General features: G+C 42.0%; 1 protein-coding gene across 1 annotated transcript; it reads left to right on the plus strand.

Annotated features, from left to right (window-relative positions):
• The first annotated feature begins 1,896 nt into the window (after positions 1–1,896).
• On the plus strand, positions 1,897–5,811 carry BTG1 (BTG anti-proliferation factor 1). Its single transcript, XM_073651650.1, has 2 exons — positions 1,897–2,360; positions 4,357–5,811. The coding sequence occupies exons 1-2, from the start codon at positions 2,216–2,218 to the stop codon at positions 4,719–4,721; spliced, it is 510 nt and encodes a 169-aa protein (XP_073507751.1). The 5' UTR covers positions 1,897–2,215; the 3' UTR covers positions 4,722–5,811.
• The last annotated feature ends 14,072 nt before the right edge of the window (positions 5,812–19,883 follow it).

Below are 19,883 nucleotides of genomic sequence, written 5' to 3' on the forward strand. Positions count from 1 at the left end.
AGTACACAGACCCCAGAGGCTATAGAGGACACAGGACAGACACCATACACTCCTCTGGGGGTCTGCAGACCCTGGCCCAGCCCATACTGCTGACAGTACACAGACCCCAGGGATACGGAGGACACAGGATAGACACCATACGCTCCTCTGGGGGTCTGCAGACCCTGGCCCGGCCAATACTGCTGCCAGTACACAGACCCCAGAGACTAGGGATATGGAGGACACAGGAAAGACACCATACACTCCTCTGGGGGTCTGCAGACCCTGGCCCGGCCCATACTGATGACAGTACACAGACCCCAGAGGCTATGGAGGACACAGGACAGACACCATACACTTCTCTGGGGGTCTGCAGACCCTGGCCCATACTGCTGACCGTACACAGACCCCAGAGGCTATAGAGGACACAGGACAGACACTATACACTTCTCTGGGGGTCTGCAGACAGTACACAGACCCCAGAGGCTATAGAGGACACAGGACAGACACCATACACTCCTCTGGGGGTCTGCAGACCCTGGCCCAGCCCGTACTGCTGACAATACACAGACCCCAGAGGCTATGGATATGGAGGACACAGGAAAGACACCATACACTCCTCTGGGGGTCTGCAGACCCTGGCCCGCCCCATACTGCTGACAGTACACAGACCCCAGAGAATAAGGATATGGAGGACACAGGAAAGACACCATACACTCCTCTGGGGGTCTGCAGACCCTGGCCCGGCCCATACTGCTGACAGTACACAGACCCCAGAGGCTAAAGAGGACACAGGACAGACACCATACACTCCTCTGGGGGTCTGCAGACCCTGACCCGGCCCATACTGCTGACAGTACACAGACCCCAGAGGCTATGGAGGACACAGGACAGACACCATACACTTCTCTGGGGGTCTGCAGACCCTGGCCCATACTGCTGACCGTACACAGACCCCAGAGGCTATAGAGGACACAGGACAGACACCATACACTTCTCTGGGGGTCTGCAGACAGTACATAGACCCCAGAGGCTATAGAGGACACAGGACAGACACCATACACTCCTCTGGGGGTCTGCAGACCCTGGCCCGGCCCGTACTGCTGACAATACACAGACCCCAGAGGCTATGGATATGGAGGACACAGGAAAGACACCATACACTCCTCTGGGGGTCTGCAGACCCTGGCCCGGCCCATACTGCTGACAGTACACAGACCCCAGAGGCTATAGAGGACACAGGACAGACACCATACACTTCTCTGGGGGTCTGCAGACAGTACACAGACCCCAGAGGCTATAGAGGACACAGGACAAACACCATACACTTCTCTGGGGGTCTGCAGACAGTACACAGACCCCAGAGGCTATAGAGGACACAGGACAGACACCATACAGATGTGCTGCGACACTTGCTGCGCACTTTAGAAAGTCAGACAATGGAGCGTCAGTTCCTCCTTCACATGACTGTCCAGGGCCGGGGAGGAGGGAGAGCACGGGCCCTTCCCCCTCAGCAGACGACCCCTGCCCTCTAATCCCAGCTGTCTTTGTTTTGTAGCCGTGACTTTGTCTTGTTGTTGTCTGGGGCTGGTTTCCGGTGGGGGCGGGGTCACACCCGCTCTATTGTAGCGTAAAGCGAGACGGCAACTGTGCACCCCTGTATGTGGCGGCGATATGTGTATGTGACGGTTATATGTGACGGGCCATAATAACTGGCGCATATGTGAGAGCCCTTCCCCCGCTCCGGACTGTTTACAAGGGGACTTTCCCCCTGAGCTTTCAGTTGTTTACAGTTGGATGACGTCAGCCCGGCCCAGTCCTCCCCGCAACACGACGCTGTCAGCATGGTGCGATACTGCCATTGGCCGGTCATCAGAGCCACGCCTCCCTGACGTCACATCCTCGGCTTTCGAGTATAAAAGAGCGAGCTGGAAGCGACTGCGCTCACTTTATCTACGGGAAGCGGAGGAAGAGCGTTGTGGTTGTGTGTGAATGTGACAGGGAGGGTGGTCTCTCCTTCTCATCCAGGGATGTACTATAGACAAGCACTTGTAAACTACCACAACTCCTCTGTCTCTCCGGCCATGACACCCGTCGGCTCACGTCAGTGATATAGCCCGTAAACCAAGCACTTAACCATAAAATAGAAAAAAAAATCGCAAGATTGATAAAACAATAAGTATAACGCCACGATAAACGTCGCTGGGAAAGTTCCTGAGTTGTCCCCGCAGCCCCCATGCATACTCACTACCACCGAGCCAGCATGAAGCCTGAGATCATCGCCGCGGTGGGATTTATCTCCAAGTTCCTGAGGACCAAGGGGCTGATGAACGATCGGGAGCTCCAGACCTTCAACCTGTCCCTCCAGGAGCTGCTGGCAGGTGAGAGAGCACAGTACTCCTAGTAAATGCAGCACAGTGTGATTGTTGGGATCAGTCCTTACAGGAACTGCTGGAGGGTAAGAGATCACAGTACTAGTCCTAGTAAATGCAGGGCAGTATAATGTGACTGTTGGGATCAGTCCTTAAAGGAACTGCTGGAGGGTAAGAGAGCACAGTCATCCTGATAAATACAGGACAGTATGATTGTTGGGGTGAGTCCTTATTGGGGCTGGAGGGTAAGAGAGCACAGCCCTTGTAAATACAGCAAAGTGTGATTGTTGGGATCAGTCATTACTAGAACTGGATGGTAAGTGCACAGTCCTAGTAAATCCAGGCAGTATAATGCGATTGTTGGGATCAGTTCTTATAGGAACTGCTAAAGGGTGTGTAAGTGCAGGGTGATGGGGGTAATCCAGCGAAGTACAGTGTGATTGTTGGGATCAGTCCTTACTGGAACTTCTGGTCTTGTCATAGGGCACAGTCTTGGTCCTAGAAAATCTGGGGTGCTGGGGGTAATACAGTACAATTGTTGGGATCACTGCTTACAGAAACGGCTGGCAGGTAAGAGGGCACAGTCCTATTAAATGTGGGGTGCCCAGTGATGAGGGTAATACAGGGCAATTGTTGGGTTCAGTCTTTACAGAAATTATTGGCAGGTAAGAGGGCACAGTCCTCCTAGTAAATGTGGTGTGCCCAGTGATGGGGGTAATACAGGGTGATTGTTTGGGATCAGTCCTTATTGGAACTGCTGGCAGGTAAGATGGCGCATTCCTAGTAAGTGATGGATGGGGGTAATGCATAGCAGTACGCTGTGATTATTGGGATTGGCCTTTGTTTGCCCTGAGTTGTGTTGTAGAAGTGCCCCCTCCCACCCCCAGTGGTCAGAAAGTAGAGCAAGCCCTGTCCTTCTTGCCACTGTTTTGGATTTGTCCGGGCACATCCCTGCCCCTCTGTACACCTATATGTGACTCTGTGTAACTGTATTGGATCAGCGCCAGCTCATTTCTCAGACGTCACAGTGCGGCCACTGTTTGTCGGTGCCTTTTTAGCCACATCACACAGTAACCAGACTCCGATGAGAATAATTGTATGCTGCTAGAGCACAGATGTTATCTCCTTCCGCCCGCCTTGTGCCCATATGCTTCAAAGTTGGCTAAAACAGGCGATTTTGAGCATGTTGCCCTTCGGTTGGAAACTATATGCGGAGTATTGTCTGCTGTGATTGACGACTGGCTGCTGTCTTCCAGATATGCGGTCTGTCAGGTTGGATCTCTTCGGCCGTTGTTGGCTGGATTAATCTACAGGAGTATGGCGTGATTGGACAAGTACAGCAAATGACTTGGTGCAAGCCCACTGTATATTACCTGTCTTCAGACTAGGTCTCTGATCTGCAGGTTTAGTCTGGCACGGTCAGTCGTATTTGTGAAGTATTCAGTGGTCAGTGCTTATCCTATGTGTATGGCTGCCTATAGAATTCTCTAAAATGCCCTGTGTGCCTCCCCTTACACCAAGTGTGTATTATCCAAGCAGCACAACTCTTCTTCCTGTATATATATCTACTTGCAGTGTATGTTCTAATGTCATTGCAATTTTATTTGTACAAGGGTTTATTTGATGTATAGCTAGACCCATAAGGCTAATTGGTAAATAAGTACAATATATAAAAGAAAAAAACAGTAAGTGCAATAAGAAAACAACCTGCCCATAATCTCCATGTGACCGCTGCAGCCAATCACTGGTCACACCATATGCCATACTATTCGCATCATGGCTCCGCGCTGGTGGGTGATGGCAGTAGTACTCCACGTCACTGCGGCAGTGGTCTTATAACACCAGGAAGCAGAGGGTAACTTTATTTTTTTTATTGTCACAGCTGTTGCTGTTTATTATTTTTTAGGCTTTGTGTATTATATAAATATGAAATGTATCCCACTCTTCTAACCTAAATAAAGCTGTTTTTGTACATGTGGATAACGGTTACCTTGTTTCATCACAGAGCACTACAGACAGCACTGGTTTCCAGAGAAGCCCTCTAAAGGCTCTGCTTACCGCTGCATTCGGATAAATCACAAAATGGATCCCTTGATCGGGCAAGCGGCAACCCGTATTGGACTGAGCAGCCAAGAAATGTTTAAACTTCTGCCAAGCGAACTCACCTTGTGGATTGATCCCTATGAAGTGTCTTACCGCATCGGGGAGGATGGTTCTATATGCGTTTTGTATGAAGCTGTACCATCAGGTGGCAGTAGCCAAAATAGCAGCTCCTCCCTTGTGGAGAACAGAATCAGCTGTAAAGATGAACTACTCATCGGCAGAACAAGTCCCTCCAAAGCCTACAACATGATGACTGTATCTGGTTAAGATATGGTCCGGGGCTGTATCATCTTGTAACAGATGGAATAATATTATCTTTAATTTGGGAGGGCTCCTATGGGGATGGATTGTGAAGTTTCAAATGTCACAGCTGTGAAGATCGGGCACAAAATAGAAGTAGACCTTACTGACGTGAGAGGGCCATGGTTTGGACAGTACTTTTTGGGTCATTTAGTAGCCTGTCTATTAAAGGTAGCACTATTTCTCACTGGACGTTGAGTTTAGTGATTCTATTGTCGTAGGGGTAGATACACACTGGGTGCCGTGCACCTAACACCAGTCAGCACTTGAAATAATGTCAGCGAGCAGTGGAGGTCTTTATCTCCTAGACCGATGACCTCTAGGATTAGATCCGGTGGTCACCACGGCCAGGTGACAAGTGTAGGACACACAAAGTGTACATGCCCTTCATCTGTGAACCCAAAGCTCAGAGTATTTGTAAGATTTCTTCTTTTTCTCTCTGCGGCCTCCTGCAGAATATAACTTGCACTAATGTTTTTATGTTACTATCTCTGGCAGCTCGGTTGCAAGGTGAGGAGTTGAGAATATGACACTTACTGGAGTTGTACATGGCAGACATATCTTGCACTGAAAATAGATATAGTTGTACAGTATACAGAACTGGGAGGGACCTTCCTAGTCTGCCTATATATAAATATATACTTGATCCTTTATATTGTGACATGAACTTGAAAGTATTGAACGTGACGTTTTCTGCCTTGACCACAGGCTTTAAAGATCCTTCCTAGAGGCCCTGTCTGAACCATGGCCTTCTCACCGGCCAGCTTATCTGTACATTTCTTAGCTTGTAGTTTTCTATGACGGAGTAAACTTCTTATTTTTAGAAAGTGGAGTTCTGCTTTGTAATTTCTTGTACTTAATTGGTTAAAGTCCTTTTTTTCCACAAACCACCATCTATTTTGTGAACTTTGTTAGTCTTTTATTTGATAAATTATGAACTGCTGTAAATTTGTACAGTTCATGTATATTGATTGTGACAAAGATGTACAGATTTCTATTTTAAATGAGAGATTTTTCTTCTCTAATAATAAATTGTTTCTTATCTTGGCATTTTAAACAGTCGTGTCTGTCTGTGTTAGGAATAAAAAGGTGTTTATTTCAGGACACGAGAATCGAGAGTGGCGAAAAACTGTCTGAAACCCCTTCTGTATACAGCGGATCTATCATATACATACCTGGAAGGAAACTTCGATGCACCCATAATTTTGGAATAATACTTTGGAATAGGTTTAGAGTAAAATATTTACATGGTTTTACATTAATACCTTCATGATTTGGAAATAAGCACCTGGAAATAACCTCAAGGAAATCCAACAATTGTAAGGATGTAATTACGGTATGGCCCTCAATCCTCTGGATATTTACTTACTACTAGGATACTGTGCAAATGCCATATTGCATTCAGTGATGGAAATTCATATAACCAAGGGTTAACTTTGCAACTATTTGGTTGCACATAAGCAATGCAGGGCAATTTGCACAGTTGGATACATCTTGGAGATAGGCTTTTGGCCTTTAAATTAATGTATATGACATGACCTGCTGGAAAAATCTTGTCTGGATAAGAGTTCTTCTGCACTGTTCACCTATGGCCTGCATTATAAAGGTACGTGTGTATTTTACCTGTTTTCACATTACAGTTACTAGAGGATTTTTTTCAATTCTAAGACCTCATTCAGATGTCCGTTTTCCACGTATGTGTCCAGTTTTGGTCCAAGTCACAGATCAAGATCATACATTGAAGTTTATGGCCTTGATTTATCATTGTTTCTTCAATTTTCTGAAGTAATTTGCTCCTTTTTAGTGACTTTAGTGTTTGCGCCTTATTCTCTATGGGATTTGTGCCATTTTTTAAATTGTTTTTTTTTTTCATTTTTCGCTAATAATTTTGCCGTCTAATATTTGGGGCGCATCTCACTACAGTCTCCCACTTGCCCCCTTCCTATAGTAAGATTCCTGGAGGAGTTTTCCATTTGGTGCGTTTAATGACAAATGTACAACTTTTTAAAGAGAACCTGTCAGGTGCCCCTAGAACCACCAGCAGTTGTCTGCACATGTAAATTACCGGCCAAACAGTCCTTTTATTACATTGCACACAAACAGATCTTTAGAAAAAGTATTTCTAAAGTCCGTTTGATATGTAAATGAGGGCTTTGACTAGTCAATAGGTTATTAGTGTCCCCAGACTAGTCAGCCCGCTTAGCACTTTATCACGCCCCTGTGGGCGTGATGACATGGCTTAAGAGACGGTGTCCTCGCTAGCGCCATACAAACCTCGCGCATGCACTCAGCTTCCTTCCCTCACATCATGGAGCTTCTGAAGCTGGGTGTACGCACCCCGGCTACAGAGAGGCACACAATCACAAGACTGTGTGCCTCTCTGAGGCCGGCACATGTTTACCCGGCTTCAGAGGCTCAATGTAGTGGGGGAAAAAAGCTGCACGCAAGTGCGAGGCTTGTATAGCGCTAGCAATGATGCCAACTAGTCTGGGGACACTAACACCCCATTGACTAGTTAAAGCCCTCATTTACATATCAAACGGACTTTAGAAATACTTTTTCGAAAGATCTGTTTGTGTCCAATGTAGTAAAAGGGACTATTAGCTGGGGTATATACATGTACTGACACAACTGCTGGTGGTTCTGGGGACCTGACCGGTTTCCTTTTAAAGAGTTTGTGACTTTTTAAAGCAAAAATGGTTAAATACTAAAATGAAGAGCATTTTTGATTTGGTGCTGAATTCATGAACCGTGTGCACCATTTTGAGGAATTTGGCACAAGACAAAACAAAAAAAAGTGGTTTCAATGAATCGCAAATGATGGATTGGGACCTATGAAAATTACAGACAAAAGATGGATGCAATCCATATGCTGTCAGTTTTTAATATTGTAATTGGTAGGAGAGGTTTAGCAAAAAAAATTCATACAAGAAAAAATTAATAGTAAAAATGGACACACTAACCAAACGTTGGTTTGTTTTTATCAGTGCGAGAAAATAAAACAATGGCTAAGTCAAACTAATTCACAGGTACATATGTAGAATTTTGGGAAAGTCTGACTACAGTCAACATGGTAGTCAGCTTGTCACCGAGCTCTCCTAGTGTCATAAGCCGCAGTTCTGCCCATTTGGGCAATATTGACCCTCCCTGTGACAGCCATGATTGTCGCTCCAACTTTTCTTGACCGAAGAGTATAACTTGGACATACGGATGACTTCTTTTATAGCTGACATGGGTATGCTGCAAGAAAACATCAAATTATTTTATTTCTTTTTATTAAAGACTGGTTGAAATTTACAAATGCAAATAATGTCATTGAACAAGTAGTGGTTAGTCATACCCTGGCTCTCAACAAGGGATTTTTTTTTTTTTTACAGTGCCTACGTGACTTGTTAAGGCATCATAAAAGAGTTGCTCATGTGACTACAGTACTGGCAAAACAAGATATGGCCTCATGATATAAGCAGCTGTAATTCAGAGGCAGATTCCATAGGAGAGATTCACTGCATTTGCTGGACTCTACTGGTTTAATGATGAGTAATTGGGTTTGTCATGTATAAGAACAGATTGAGATATATACATGTACACACAGTACAGACTAAAAGTTTGGACACACCTCATTTAAAGATTTTTCTGTATTTTCATGACTTTGAAAATTGTACATTCACACTGAAGGCATCAAAACTATGAATTAACACATGTGGAATTATATACCTAACAAAAAAGTGTGAAACAACTGAAAATATGTCTTATATTCTAGGTTCTTCAAAGTAGCCATCTTTTGCTTTGATGACCGCTTTGCACACTCTTGGCATTCTCTTGATGAACTTCAAGAGGTAGTCACCGGAAATGGTTTTCACTTCACAGGTGTGCCCTGTCAGGTTTAATAAGTGGGATTTCTTGCCTTATAAATGGGGTTTGGACCATCAGTTGTGTTGTGCAGAAGTCAGGTGGATACACAGCTGATAGTCCTACTGAATAGACTGTTAGCTGCTTTTTTCTTGCCATAATACAAATTCTAAGTAAAGAAAAACGAGTGGCCATCATTACTTTAAGAAATGAAGGTCAGTCAGTCTGAAAACTTGGGCAAACTTTAAAAGTGTCCCCAAGTGCAGTTGCAAAAACCATCAAGCGCTACAAAGAAACTGGCTCACATGAGGACCGCCCCAGGAAAGGAAGACAAAGAGTCACCTCTGCTTCTGAGGATAAGTTTATCCGAGTGACCAGCCTCAGAAATTGCAGGTTAACAGCAGCTCAGATTAGAGACCAGGTCAATGCCACACAGAGTTCTAGCAGCAGACACATCTCCACAACAACTGTTAAGAGGAGACTTTGTGCAGCAGGCCTTCATGGTAAAATAGCTGCTAGGAAACCACTGCTAAGGACAGGCAACAAGCAGAAGAGACTTGCTTGGGCTAAAGAACACAAGGAATGGACATTAGACCAGTGGAAATCTGTGCTTTGGTCTGATGAGTCCAAATTTGAGATCTTTGATTCAAACCACCGTGTCTTTGTGCGACGCAGAAAAGGTGAACGGATGGACTCTACATGCCTGGTTCCCACCGTGAAGCATGGAGGAGGAGGTGTGATGGTGTGGGGGTGCTTTGCTGGTGACACTGTTGGGGATTTATTCAAAATTGAAGGCATACTGAACCAGCATGGCTACCACAGCATCTTGCAGCGGCATGCTATTTCATCCGGTTTGCGTTTAGTTGGACCATCATTTATTTTTCAACAGGACAATGACCCCAAACACACCTCCAGGCTGTGTAAGGGCTATTTGACCAAGATGGAGAATGATGGGGTGCTACGCCAGATGACCTGGCCTCCACAGTCACCAGACCTGAACCCAATCGAGATGGTTTGGGGTGAGCTGGACCGCAGAGTGAAGGCAAAAGGGCCAACAAGTGCTAAGTATCTCTGCGAACTCCTTCAAGATTGTTGGAAGACCATTTCCGGTGACTACCTCTTGAAGCTCATCAAGAGAATGCCAAGAGTGTGCAAAGCAGTCATCAAAGCAAAAGGTGGCTACTTTGAAGAACCTAGAATATAAGACATATGTTCAGTTGTTTCACACTTTTTTGTTAAGTATATAATTCCACATGTGTTAATTCATAGTTTTGATGCCTTCAGTGTGAATGTACAATTTTCATAGTCATGAAAATACAGAAAAATCTTTAAATGAGAAGGTGTGTCCAAACTTTTGGTCTGTAATGTGTGTGTGTGTGTATATATATATATATATATATATATATATATATATATATATATATATATTACACTACCATAGGGTGGGCTACAGGCCTGACAATGGGTGGCAATTGTAAGATATGGTTTCCCTGGAATTGAAGCTATGGCATCACACCTCCCATTGAGGAAATTTTGTTACATTTTAAGATGTCATGTTTAAAGAGTAACCGTCCTAATTATTTTTATTTCCATAAATCAAAACTATCTCGTCAAAGGAATCTGCTTATTTGTCCTGGATTGATATTTCATTCTCACGTCACACGCGAAATCTTTCTTCAGTGAATATAGACTTTTCCATTACTGAGATAAGAGATGACAGCTGGTGCTTATAAAATTCTATGGAGGGGGGAGGAGCAAAGAGGATCTTCCATTATAAGGATATTCTAAGACTTGTGGCTTCTATTGGCCAGCGCTGTGCTGAAATAATAAAATTTTAATAGTACTCACCCTATGTGGCTCAGTTGATGAAGACTGTATGAGTCGCTAAATTGCGTGATTGGCTACAGAGATGATGTGCATTGTAGTCATGCCGTCGCCATTGCAGCCAATATACAGAACCCACAGCAGTGGTAGAGAGTCGGCTCTGGACCTGGGGAGTGTGGTACTATCACATTTTATTATTCTAACAGCACTGACCAATAGAGGGGAGAAGTTTATATGTGCAAAACGCCTTTAAAATTAAGTTTTTTTGAGAATTCAGAGCAGCGTATTTTTACTTTCATTGCGTAAAAAACGCGGCTTCCAACGTTTCCAGCAAAGTGGATGGGATTTATAGAAATCTCACGGCCCGCTGTAGTTTTCTTTGTGCGACGTATACTGACCTCCGGTGCGTGTTTGAAATCCGCAGCATGCCTATTTCTCTAGCGAGTACAGAGTTTTATGTTCCTCATAGAATTGCATTAGGTTCAGGAAATACGCAGGTAAATGTAATCCTCACATGACTGTATCAAGAAAGTTTTGCCAAAGCCAAATACCAGGAAGTATCAAAAACATGACATACCAAAACGAGACAGAAAACGTTCTAAAAACGCATGTATAAAAACACACTGCAGGTATTGGGCATGTTGGCTTTCAGTATGCACGATCCTTAGTCTCCACAGGATATAAGTAATCATTTCATTAAAAAAAAAAAAAAAAAAAGATGCTCGCTTGGCCGAGCATGCAAGTTTATGGTAGAGTTGGTTTAAAGAGCTGTTGGTCAAACAAGTGTTGGTTCACCAGTCATTGCTGGTGTAAAGCCAGCTTAAGGCTGTATGCACACGGTGCATTTACTCCGGCCAAAAAAACATTGTAATCCTTATCCCAGCATTTCCTATGAGAATTTAGAAGATCTGTGCACATGATCAGGAATTTTCCTGACAGGATTTCATGTGCGTTTAAATAAGTAGCATGTCTATTCTTTGGGCGGCTTTTCCAGCGTTCTTCCTATACAATGCATTGGAAAAAAACGCATGGCAAATACACAGGCAAAAATGCACAGAATTTCCGCAGCGTTTTTGCTGCCAAAAGGTCCAGAAACGCTGCAGAAATTTTTGCAAGCAAATACTGAAGTGCGCACATACCCTTATGGTGATGTTCACGCAGAATTTTGAACATGGAGTTTGGGAATTTTTTGTTGTGAATTTTTCTGGTTGATAAATCCATATCGAAATAAACGGGGAGTAGCTATGGGGTGTATTCTTTGTGTTTATGACTCAAAAACCTTACAAAACCACATGTGAGTTGGAAAGCTTGAATGGAAATGAATGGAGAGCTTGTTGCAAGCAGATTTGAAGCTTTCATGTGGAGTTTGGCACAGAGTCCACACAAAAAAAAAGCGTGTAAAAGAACAGTGTAAAGATCCCATTAGAAACACCCAACTGACCACAGCTACACAGCTGGAAAGCATAGTCACCACGCTCCTAGGCCGGAGCTCCTCAGCAATGGTATGCACACAAAGTATTATGCCAAGAAATGGCTACTGCTATCTACCTTTTTGAGTTGTATTCATGAGATTTCTATTAAATTCCCTGGAGTTATCTGCATTATAGCCCCACTTATCACTGGGATGAGGTCCAGAGACCCCTGTTCATTCTCACTGCAACCCCCACAGTTCAGGAAGAGATTAAAAGGAGCAGGCCAAAACTAACATTTATTTTAATCCCAAATGCCTGTCTATTTACTTTTATAATCTCATCTGGAGCGCGTCGGCAGGTCACTTGTCATAGGAGATGGACCGGATCAAAAGGGAAACCAATGAAGACAGCGGAAGGTGGGTATATGACAGGGGGCAGGGGACTTTACAATTAAAGCGCCATTCCGGCTGTGCAATAAAAAAAAACGCTGGAGTGGCGCTTTAATTAAAGTATACTAGAAATTATTAGAAATATTAGATTTGATTATGAAAGTAAATAGACATTTAGGATTAAAATAACTCTTATTGTCAGACCACCCTTTAAGTTGGTGGTCAATCATGTGCACTGCTGCTCCATTTAATGCCTATAGGACTTGTTGAATCAATTAAGCAATGTAATCGACTTTCTCCATCAGTCCCTCTGACCCTAAGTGCACTTGAGAAATACAATGATCTTCTCATATTTCATATATTCAGGTGAGAACATGACATTACTAAAGTCTCTAATCTGTGAACAGCACTGATTTTCAGGACATTATAAAAACTTAAAGGGAATTTGTCACCAGGTTTTTGCTGCCCAATCTGAGAGCATCATGATGTATGGGCTGAGACCCTGATTCCATCTAATTATCACTTACTGGGCTGCTTGCTGCAGTTTTGGTAAAACTAGTGTTGTATCAGCTGGAGATCTACTAGACCAGTTCTCTGAATGTTGAGCTTAGTACAATGCTGCCAATCCCACTGACTGGCAGCTTTCTGTGTACCCTGTGATCAGCTGAAAACTGCCAATAAGTGATAGGGGTGGGGTTATACTGTGACTAGGCAGAAAACAGCCAATCGGTAGTGGGGACAGAGTCTAAACAATTGATGATCTCTCATTATGAGATCTATTGGGGTCCGATACCTAGCACCCCCACTGATTAGCTGATATCAGCTCTGGCAATGGCCTGATGTAAGTGATGCACAGAGTGGATTCAGCAGCTCCTACATAGTTTAGTAATTGCTCTCGAGTGCGGAAAGCCAGGAGCCATATAAAATAAGTTGCAGTAGGCCATGTTCACACGTTCAGTATTTGGTCAGTATTTTACCTCAGTATTTATAAGCCAAAACCAGGAGTGGGTGATAAATACAGAAGTGGTGACGGGTTTGTATTATACTTTTCCTCTGATTGTTCCACTCCTGGTTTTGGCTTACACATACTGATGTAAAATACTGACCGAATACTGAACGTGTGAACATGGCCGTACAATGTGTCAGATTTCCAGTTACAGAGACATTTCAGCAGTGCCGGGTGGTCTGGACACTCTATAGAACCCTTTCATTGTGGATATCAGCAGAGGTCCATTTACTAATGATATCTTCTCACATGAATATAGGGCTTTTCAGTAGATGGTTTCATGTGAACACTTACGGGCTTTGGAAGGTAAAGCCTGCAAAGACAAATTGAATGTAACATTTTCCATAAATGTATCCAAATTTCCATAACTCATCATAATTACATATTTTTTACTTACTAACATATAAGTATTTGCTGTTTTTTTCTTGTGTAGCAGACGTAATAAAGATTCCAATAAGCGTATACATACAGTAACATTATAGTATTGTGTTACCATGGTTACATCCCCATTAGCCTATTGTGCTGCACACTAATGCGAAATTCTGAACAAAATGTCTCTGTAAATACGTCCTTTGGTTATAATTACAAGAAGATACTTTGACTCCCTCGAGTGGAAAAACTAACTATTATCTGGACTGGGTGATATCAGCCATGAAGTCACACACACCAGCATTGCGAAAGTCTGCTGAGAACGGCCTATCTACCACAGTTGTTTGTCTTTGTGGACTTTTTTCCAGGACTCTTGGTACATTTTTAGTCTGTGTCTTGTAATTTATCACATAGTCCCAGCTGCCTGTCAAGTTCAATGATATTGAACTAAAGTAGAAATATTTTAATATGTAACATTTTAACAGTTTTAAAATAGGGTAGTATGCATGAACAGTCATAACTATAGACTCATGGGCTGTTAATTGCACATACACATAGGGGGCAATTCATCAAAACTGGTGATTCAGGCAGGGACATAATACTGTGTGTGGTATACTGTTAGGGGCATGAGGGGATCATAATGTGCGTGGGGGCTGTGGAAGGTCATACTGTTTAGGGGCCATCATACTGTGTGTGGGAAGCTTGAGGGGACATCATACTGTATGGGGACCATCATACTGTGTAGCCTGGATGGAGGGACATCATATTTTGTGGGGAGGTTGTGTCATGATCATACTGTTTAGGGAATGTGTGTTATCATATCGTTTGGGGGCCATCATACTGTATGTTGGAGGCCTGAGAGGACATCATAGTGTATGGTGACCATCATACAGTATGACTTGGCTGTAGGGACATCATATTTTGTGAGGAGGTTGTGTCAGGATCATACTGTTTAAGAGCATGTGGGGGATCATTTTTTGTGTGGGGGCTGTGGAAGATCATACTGTTTGCGGGCCATCATAGTGTGTATGGGAAGCCTGAGGGGACATCATACTGTATGGGGACCATCATACTGTGTGGCTTGGCTGGCTGGAGGGACATCATGTTTTGTGGGGAGGTTGTGTAAGGGTCATACTGTTTAAGGTGATGTGGGTGATCATACCGTTTGGGGTCATCATACTGTATGTGGGAGTCCTGAGAGGACATCATAGTGTATGACTTGGCTGTAGGGACATCATATCTTGTGGGGAGGTTGTGTCAGGATCGTACTGTTTAAGGGCATGTGGGGGATCATTCTTTGTGTGGGGGCTATGAAATATCATACTGTTTGGGGGCCATCATACTGTGTGTGGGAAGCCTGAGGGGACATCATACTGTATGAGGACCATCATATTTTGTGGCTTGGCTGTAGGGACATCATATTTTATAGGGAGGTTGTGTCAGGATCATACTGTTTAAGGGCATGTGAGGGATCATTCTTTGTGTGGGGACTGTAGAATATCATACTGTTTGGGGGCCATAATACTGTATGAGGACCATCATATTGTGTGGCTTGGCTGTAGGGACATCATATTTTATAGGGAGGTTGTGTCAGGATCATATTGTTCCGGGGCTGTGGGGCCATTATACTGCATGGGGAGCTTTTGATCAATGGACAAGAGCTGAATAAGAGGAACAGTATGATTTATAAACTTTATGAAAAGCAGTCAATTCTGTGGTTTTGATTAGCTACTACTAGAAAGAATACATGTTACACTAAGCCCTATCATACCATATATCTGCAGTAGCAGCTAGTCAACAGACTTAATTCTGCTCAGCATTAAGTTATAAAATATGAATTAATATCAAATACTCATAATATGTTAATAATAACATGAATATTGAGCAGAATTATTTTCAGCCTATTGGTTTAGCCCTTCACGCAGTCACTGTTTCTTTGGTGGCCTTTTGGAAAATTTCATTGCACATTCCCGATATAGCGGATAACTTTCTATCTTGGGAATTACCCTTTAAGGTTCAGTTACTTTATACCTGAAGAATTCATCTGAATTTGTTTTTCTTTGTCATTATGTATTTATTGATTTATGTTATATTCACGCTTGGATAATCACCTCTGATTACACAGGTTGTTCTAATCATATTTGCTTATGTGACTTTCCTATGAAAATCAGACAGTGGGCAGACATATGCACCCAGTAGCCAGTTAGTGCAAGAAATGACTCAGAACCAAGCAGCATATGGAAAGCTACTGAGAATCACAAGGGGGTAAAATCTGACCCATGCAGCATTTTTGTCACTGCCAGCATAGCAAGAGATTTGAAAATGGAAAAGTGAAACATTTCACCACATAATTACAGGTTTTATGATATGTCTTATATCCAATATTTTTGTCTTCAACATGTACATATGTTACAGGGTTCAAGAAGTTGATGATAGCAAATAGGACATAACTACCTCTACTTCAAATGCAGTAAAACCAGTTTAACAGGTCTATCCATTTTTAGTATCTAATTATTAACATATTTCTTTCTACCTCCATTTTATAAAAAAAAAAAAAAAAAAACAGCCCAGAGGCATAGCTATTGGGGGTGCAGAGTTAGCAGTTGCACCTGGTCCCAAGTGCCTTAGGGATACCAAAGGCCCATCTGTCTCATAAGAAGGCATGTGTATTATAAAAGGCACGTGTTATATAGAGGCCCTGTTGCAGATTTTACACTGTGGTTCAAGAGTATTGTGTTATTCTTGTGAATCTGCCTGTAAACATATAGTGAGTAGATATAAAAAGTGTACATACCCTTGATGGAAGCCTTTTCTTACAAGTAAAAAACATCTTAGCCTGTCTATGTTTTGCCAAAACCTACATCAAGTCTGCCAAAAGCATGTGGGAAAACATGTTATGATGTGATGAGACCAAGCTGGAACCTTTTGCCTATAATACCAAAAGGTATGTTTGGTCCTAAGCCAAAAGAACGTCATACCCACAGTGAAGCATGGGGGAGGCAGCATTATGCTTAGGGGCTATATTTATTCAATCACATTATTTGACCACTTTATTTTTATTTTTCAATTGAAATGTACAGATTATAGGTGAAATTAAAGGTGGAAAAAGTTCTGAAATTATTCTTCTTGGGATGAATTTTTTTACATGCCATAAACTTGGCATTTCAACAGGCATGTGTAGACTTTTTATATTCACTACATACCAGAACATATTCAGTACAGACCAAAAGTTTGGACACACCTTCTCATTTAAAGATTTTTCGGTATTTTCATGACTATAAAAATTGTACATTCACACTGAAGGCATCAAAACTATGAATTGCCAAGAGTGTGCAAAGCAGTCATCAAAGCAAAAGGTGGCTACTTTGAAGAACCTAGAATATAAGACATATTTTCAGCTGTTTCACACTTTTTTGTTAAGTATATAATTCCACATGTGTTAATTCATAGTTTTGATGCCTTCAGTTTGAATGTACAATTTTCATAGTCATGAAAATACAAAAAAATCTTTCAATGAGAAGGTGTGTCCAAACTTTTGGTCTGTACTGTACATAGCCAAATAACATTTGTCAGGGTCTGCAAAGTCAGTGCATTATACTGACATTATGTGGAGACATATATATTATATAGAGGCATTATATAAAGACAGCTCCCGAATGTCTGCTGTTCTGAACCAAGAACTAGGCAGGTCTGGTCCTGTTGTTTTCCCAGCAGCTACATAGCAGTGCTTGCAATCCATTTGCACAGCTTGAATATTAATGGGGAATGGAGAAGCTATCTAATGTATACTTCTGACCTAGTACAGAGAACCTTCCGAATTTTAAGCTACCATGACCATAAATGACACGTGACTACCATTAAAATCCAATTCATGGTGTCATATAGGATTTTTCTCATCTGCATTTAAATGACGTCCTTTTCTGGGAAAGATATTAAGCTCCTCAACAAAAAAGGTAAGAAAAATGTACAAAAAAAACCACAATCAAAATGATCAATTGACTGCAATATGCATAGAGCTCCCATTAGCTGTAGATTGTGTGTCCTCTGAGAAACCAAATAGTATTAGCTTGAGGTAAGAGAACATCGATATTTAGCAAAAAATGTCCTCCTGGGAACATCAGCCCATGGATAGAATGGTTGTTTTTGTATTTCAGCTAATAATAATATATACATAATCGAGTTGGTACATAATTATGTATAATATAAAGACATTTAGGTGGCTATTTGGGGAGGATTTTTCTTCTTAGAAATTGGATTCTGTTTTTAATGTCACTATTTCTTCCTGTACAAAATGTTTGTCTTTTTTAATACGTATTTGGCTCTTGCTATTTCCAGAAGTAGCTAGCCTGTTCTAGTCTAGTATTGTGAAATGTCCGAGCCGCGCATAGCCGAGAGCTTACTCACCGTTCTGTTCGCAGCTGCTTGCATCACAGCTGTGCTTCTGTAAGACATTATATACAGATAGATCGGCTCCATAGGAGTAAAGGTGAACCCTGTGGGCTCGGCATTACTTTATTTAAGAGGATCTGCTTTGGGTTTTCCACACTTATAATCAGTAAAAAGCTTTTCTAAGCCTGGAAGTAGTGTGACAAAACGGAGCGTGCAATGAGAAGAACGAATCCGTGCTCGGAATGAATATTTTATGCCGTGCCCTTGAGTTGACAATAAAGGTTATCATCACAAATGTATCATGATATTAACCGAGAGTTGCATTGTATTGATGAGACAGGAGAAGAACAAGGCGATTTCTCAACAGACAAGCTCTTTCGATAAGCGAAATTATGACTGATGAGTTGAAGGTTGAAAATAAGATTTCATCTATGCCGTAGATTTACTATGAGCGGATCTTCCTCACACTCATATATAGGTCCATTTATCAAAAAGAAGCATTTTCTCCTTGGCTGTTTAGTAAGTAACTCACTTTTTTACTGCTAGGTCTTTTTCTGTTCTCAGGCTACGTTCCCACGATGAGCTTTTGGTGCGTTTTTGACGCTGCATATTTTTGTTGCATCGATAACGCTGCGTCTTTAGAGTTCCAGCAAAGTGGATGGGATTTCTAGATATCTTATGTCTTCTGTGCTTTTATTTTACACATATAACCAAAAAGAAAAAAGGGGGAATGTGCCAGGAACAAAAGTGCAAAAATGTCTTTAATAAAAACATCAATTTTATTAGATAAAGTTAAAAGAAAATCATAATATAATACAATTCAAACAAATCCAGGCACAGAAAAGGACAAACAACAAGCAGAAACAATTGGTGTGTGAACTAGTCAAAGTAAATATAAGTACAAGTGTACACAGTGGCTCAGTGGTCAGCATTGTTGCATTGCAGCACTGGGGTCCTGGGTTCAAATCCCACTAAGGACAACACCTGCAAGGAGTTTGTATGTTCTCCCCATGTTTGGGTGGGTTTCCTCCAGGGTCTCTGGTTTCCTTCCACACTCCAAAGACATACTGATAGGGAATGTAGATTGTGAGCCCCAATAGGGACAGTGCCCATAATGTCTGTAAATTGTCTGAATTGTAAAGATCTGCAGAATATGTTGACACTATATAAATAAAAAGATTATTATTATGTGTGCATGGACCTAACAAGTGTATGTCAGTCTGCAAGTCTATTAATGCTCAAAAATAACTTTTCTTCAGTAGTAAAAGATAAAAACATATTTAGGCAGAGCAAACACCTTTTGCAGGAACCAGTTAGTGGTCCATAGTGATTAAAGAAGTCTTAAGTCTTAAGTAATATAGGATATATAGGATTTATAATATAATATAATATAATTTATAATATAGGATAATATAGGATTTCATATAGCATGCACACAAACAGTGAGTATGATCAGCTCACCCACCAAGGGACCCGACACGTGTCAATTTCTCTTGCTGAGTTTTCTGGCAGATTTTCCCCATAGACTTGCAGATACGTTCTTAGTGGGTTTCCACTGCGGACATGCATAAAAAATGCAGGTAATCCGTATCTAGGTATGTCAATAAAGTTTTATCAAAGCCGAAATACCTGGAAGCATCAGAAGCAAAACGCACACAAAAACGCAGAAAGGGAAGTGTAAGTTGTTTCCAAGGGGAAGCATCAAGCCTCTGCCCTGTGTCATATTCATTACTATATTAAACGACACAGATGAAAGCTGCTGAAATGTTACATGTGAATCTAGCATAAGCCCTCATGCACACATCACAGATTTGGTCAGTATTGTCCATCTTTTTTTAACCTCTTAATAACCTTCAAGCATTATTTCCATTTTTAGAAATTAATGGCATTG

The sequence above is a fragment of the Phyllobates terribilis genome, unplaced genomic scaffold (genome assembly GCF_046119375.1).
Source record: "Phyllobates terribilis strain yellow unplaced genomic scaffold, ASM4611937v1 Scaffold_11__3_contigs__length_659146591, whole genome shotgun sequence".
NCBI classification, from domain to species: Eukaryota; Metazoa; Chordata; class Amphibia; order Anura; family Dendrobatidae; genus Phyllobates; species Phyllobates terribilis.

What these genes read in the sequence shown, in the direction of transcription:
- BTG1 (XM_073651650.1), top strand. Translation starts at nt 2,216, where the DNA reads ATGCATACTCACTACCACCGAGCCAGCATGAAGCCTGAGATCATCGCC. An exon ending in CCTCCAGGAGCTGCTGGCAG is followed by an intron (nt 2,361 to 4,356) that starts GTGAGAGAGCAC and finishes GTTTCATCACAG; the next exon opens with AGCACTACAGACAGCACTGG.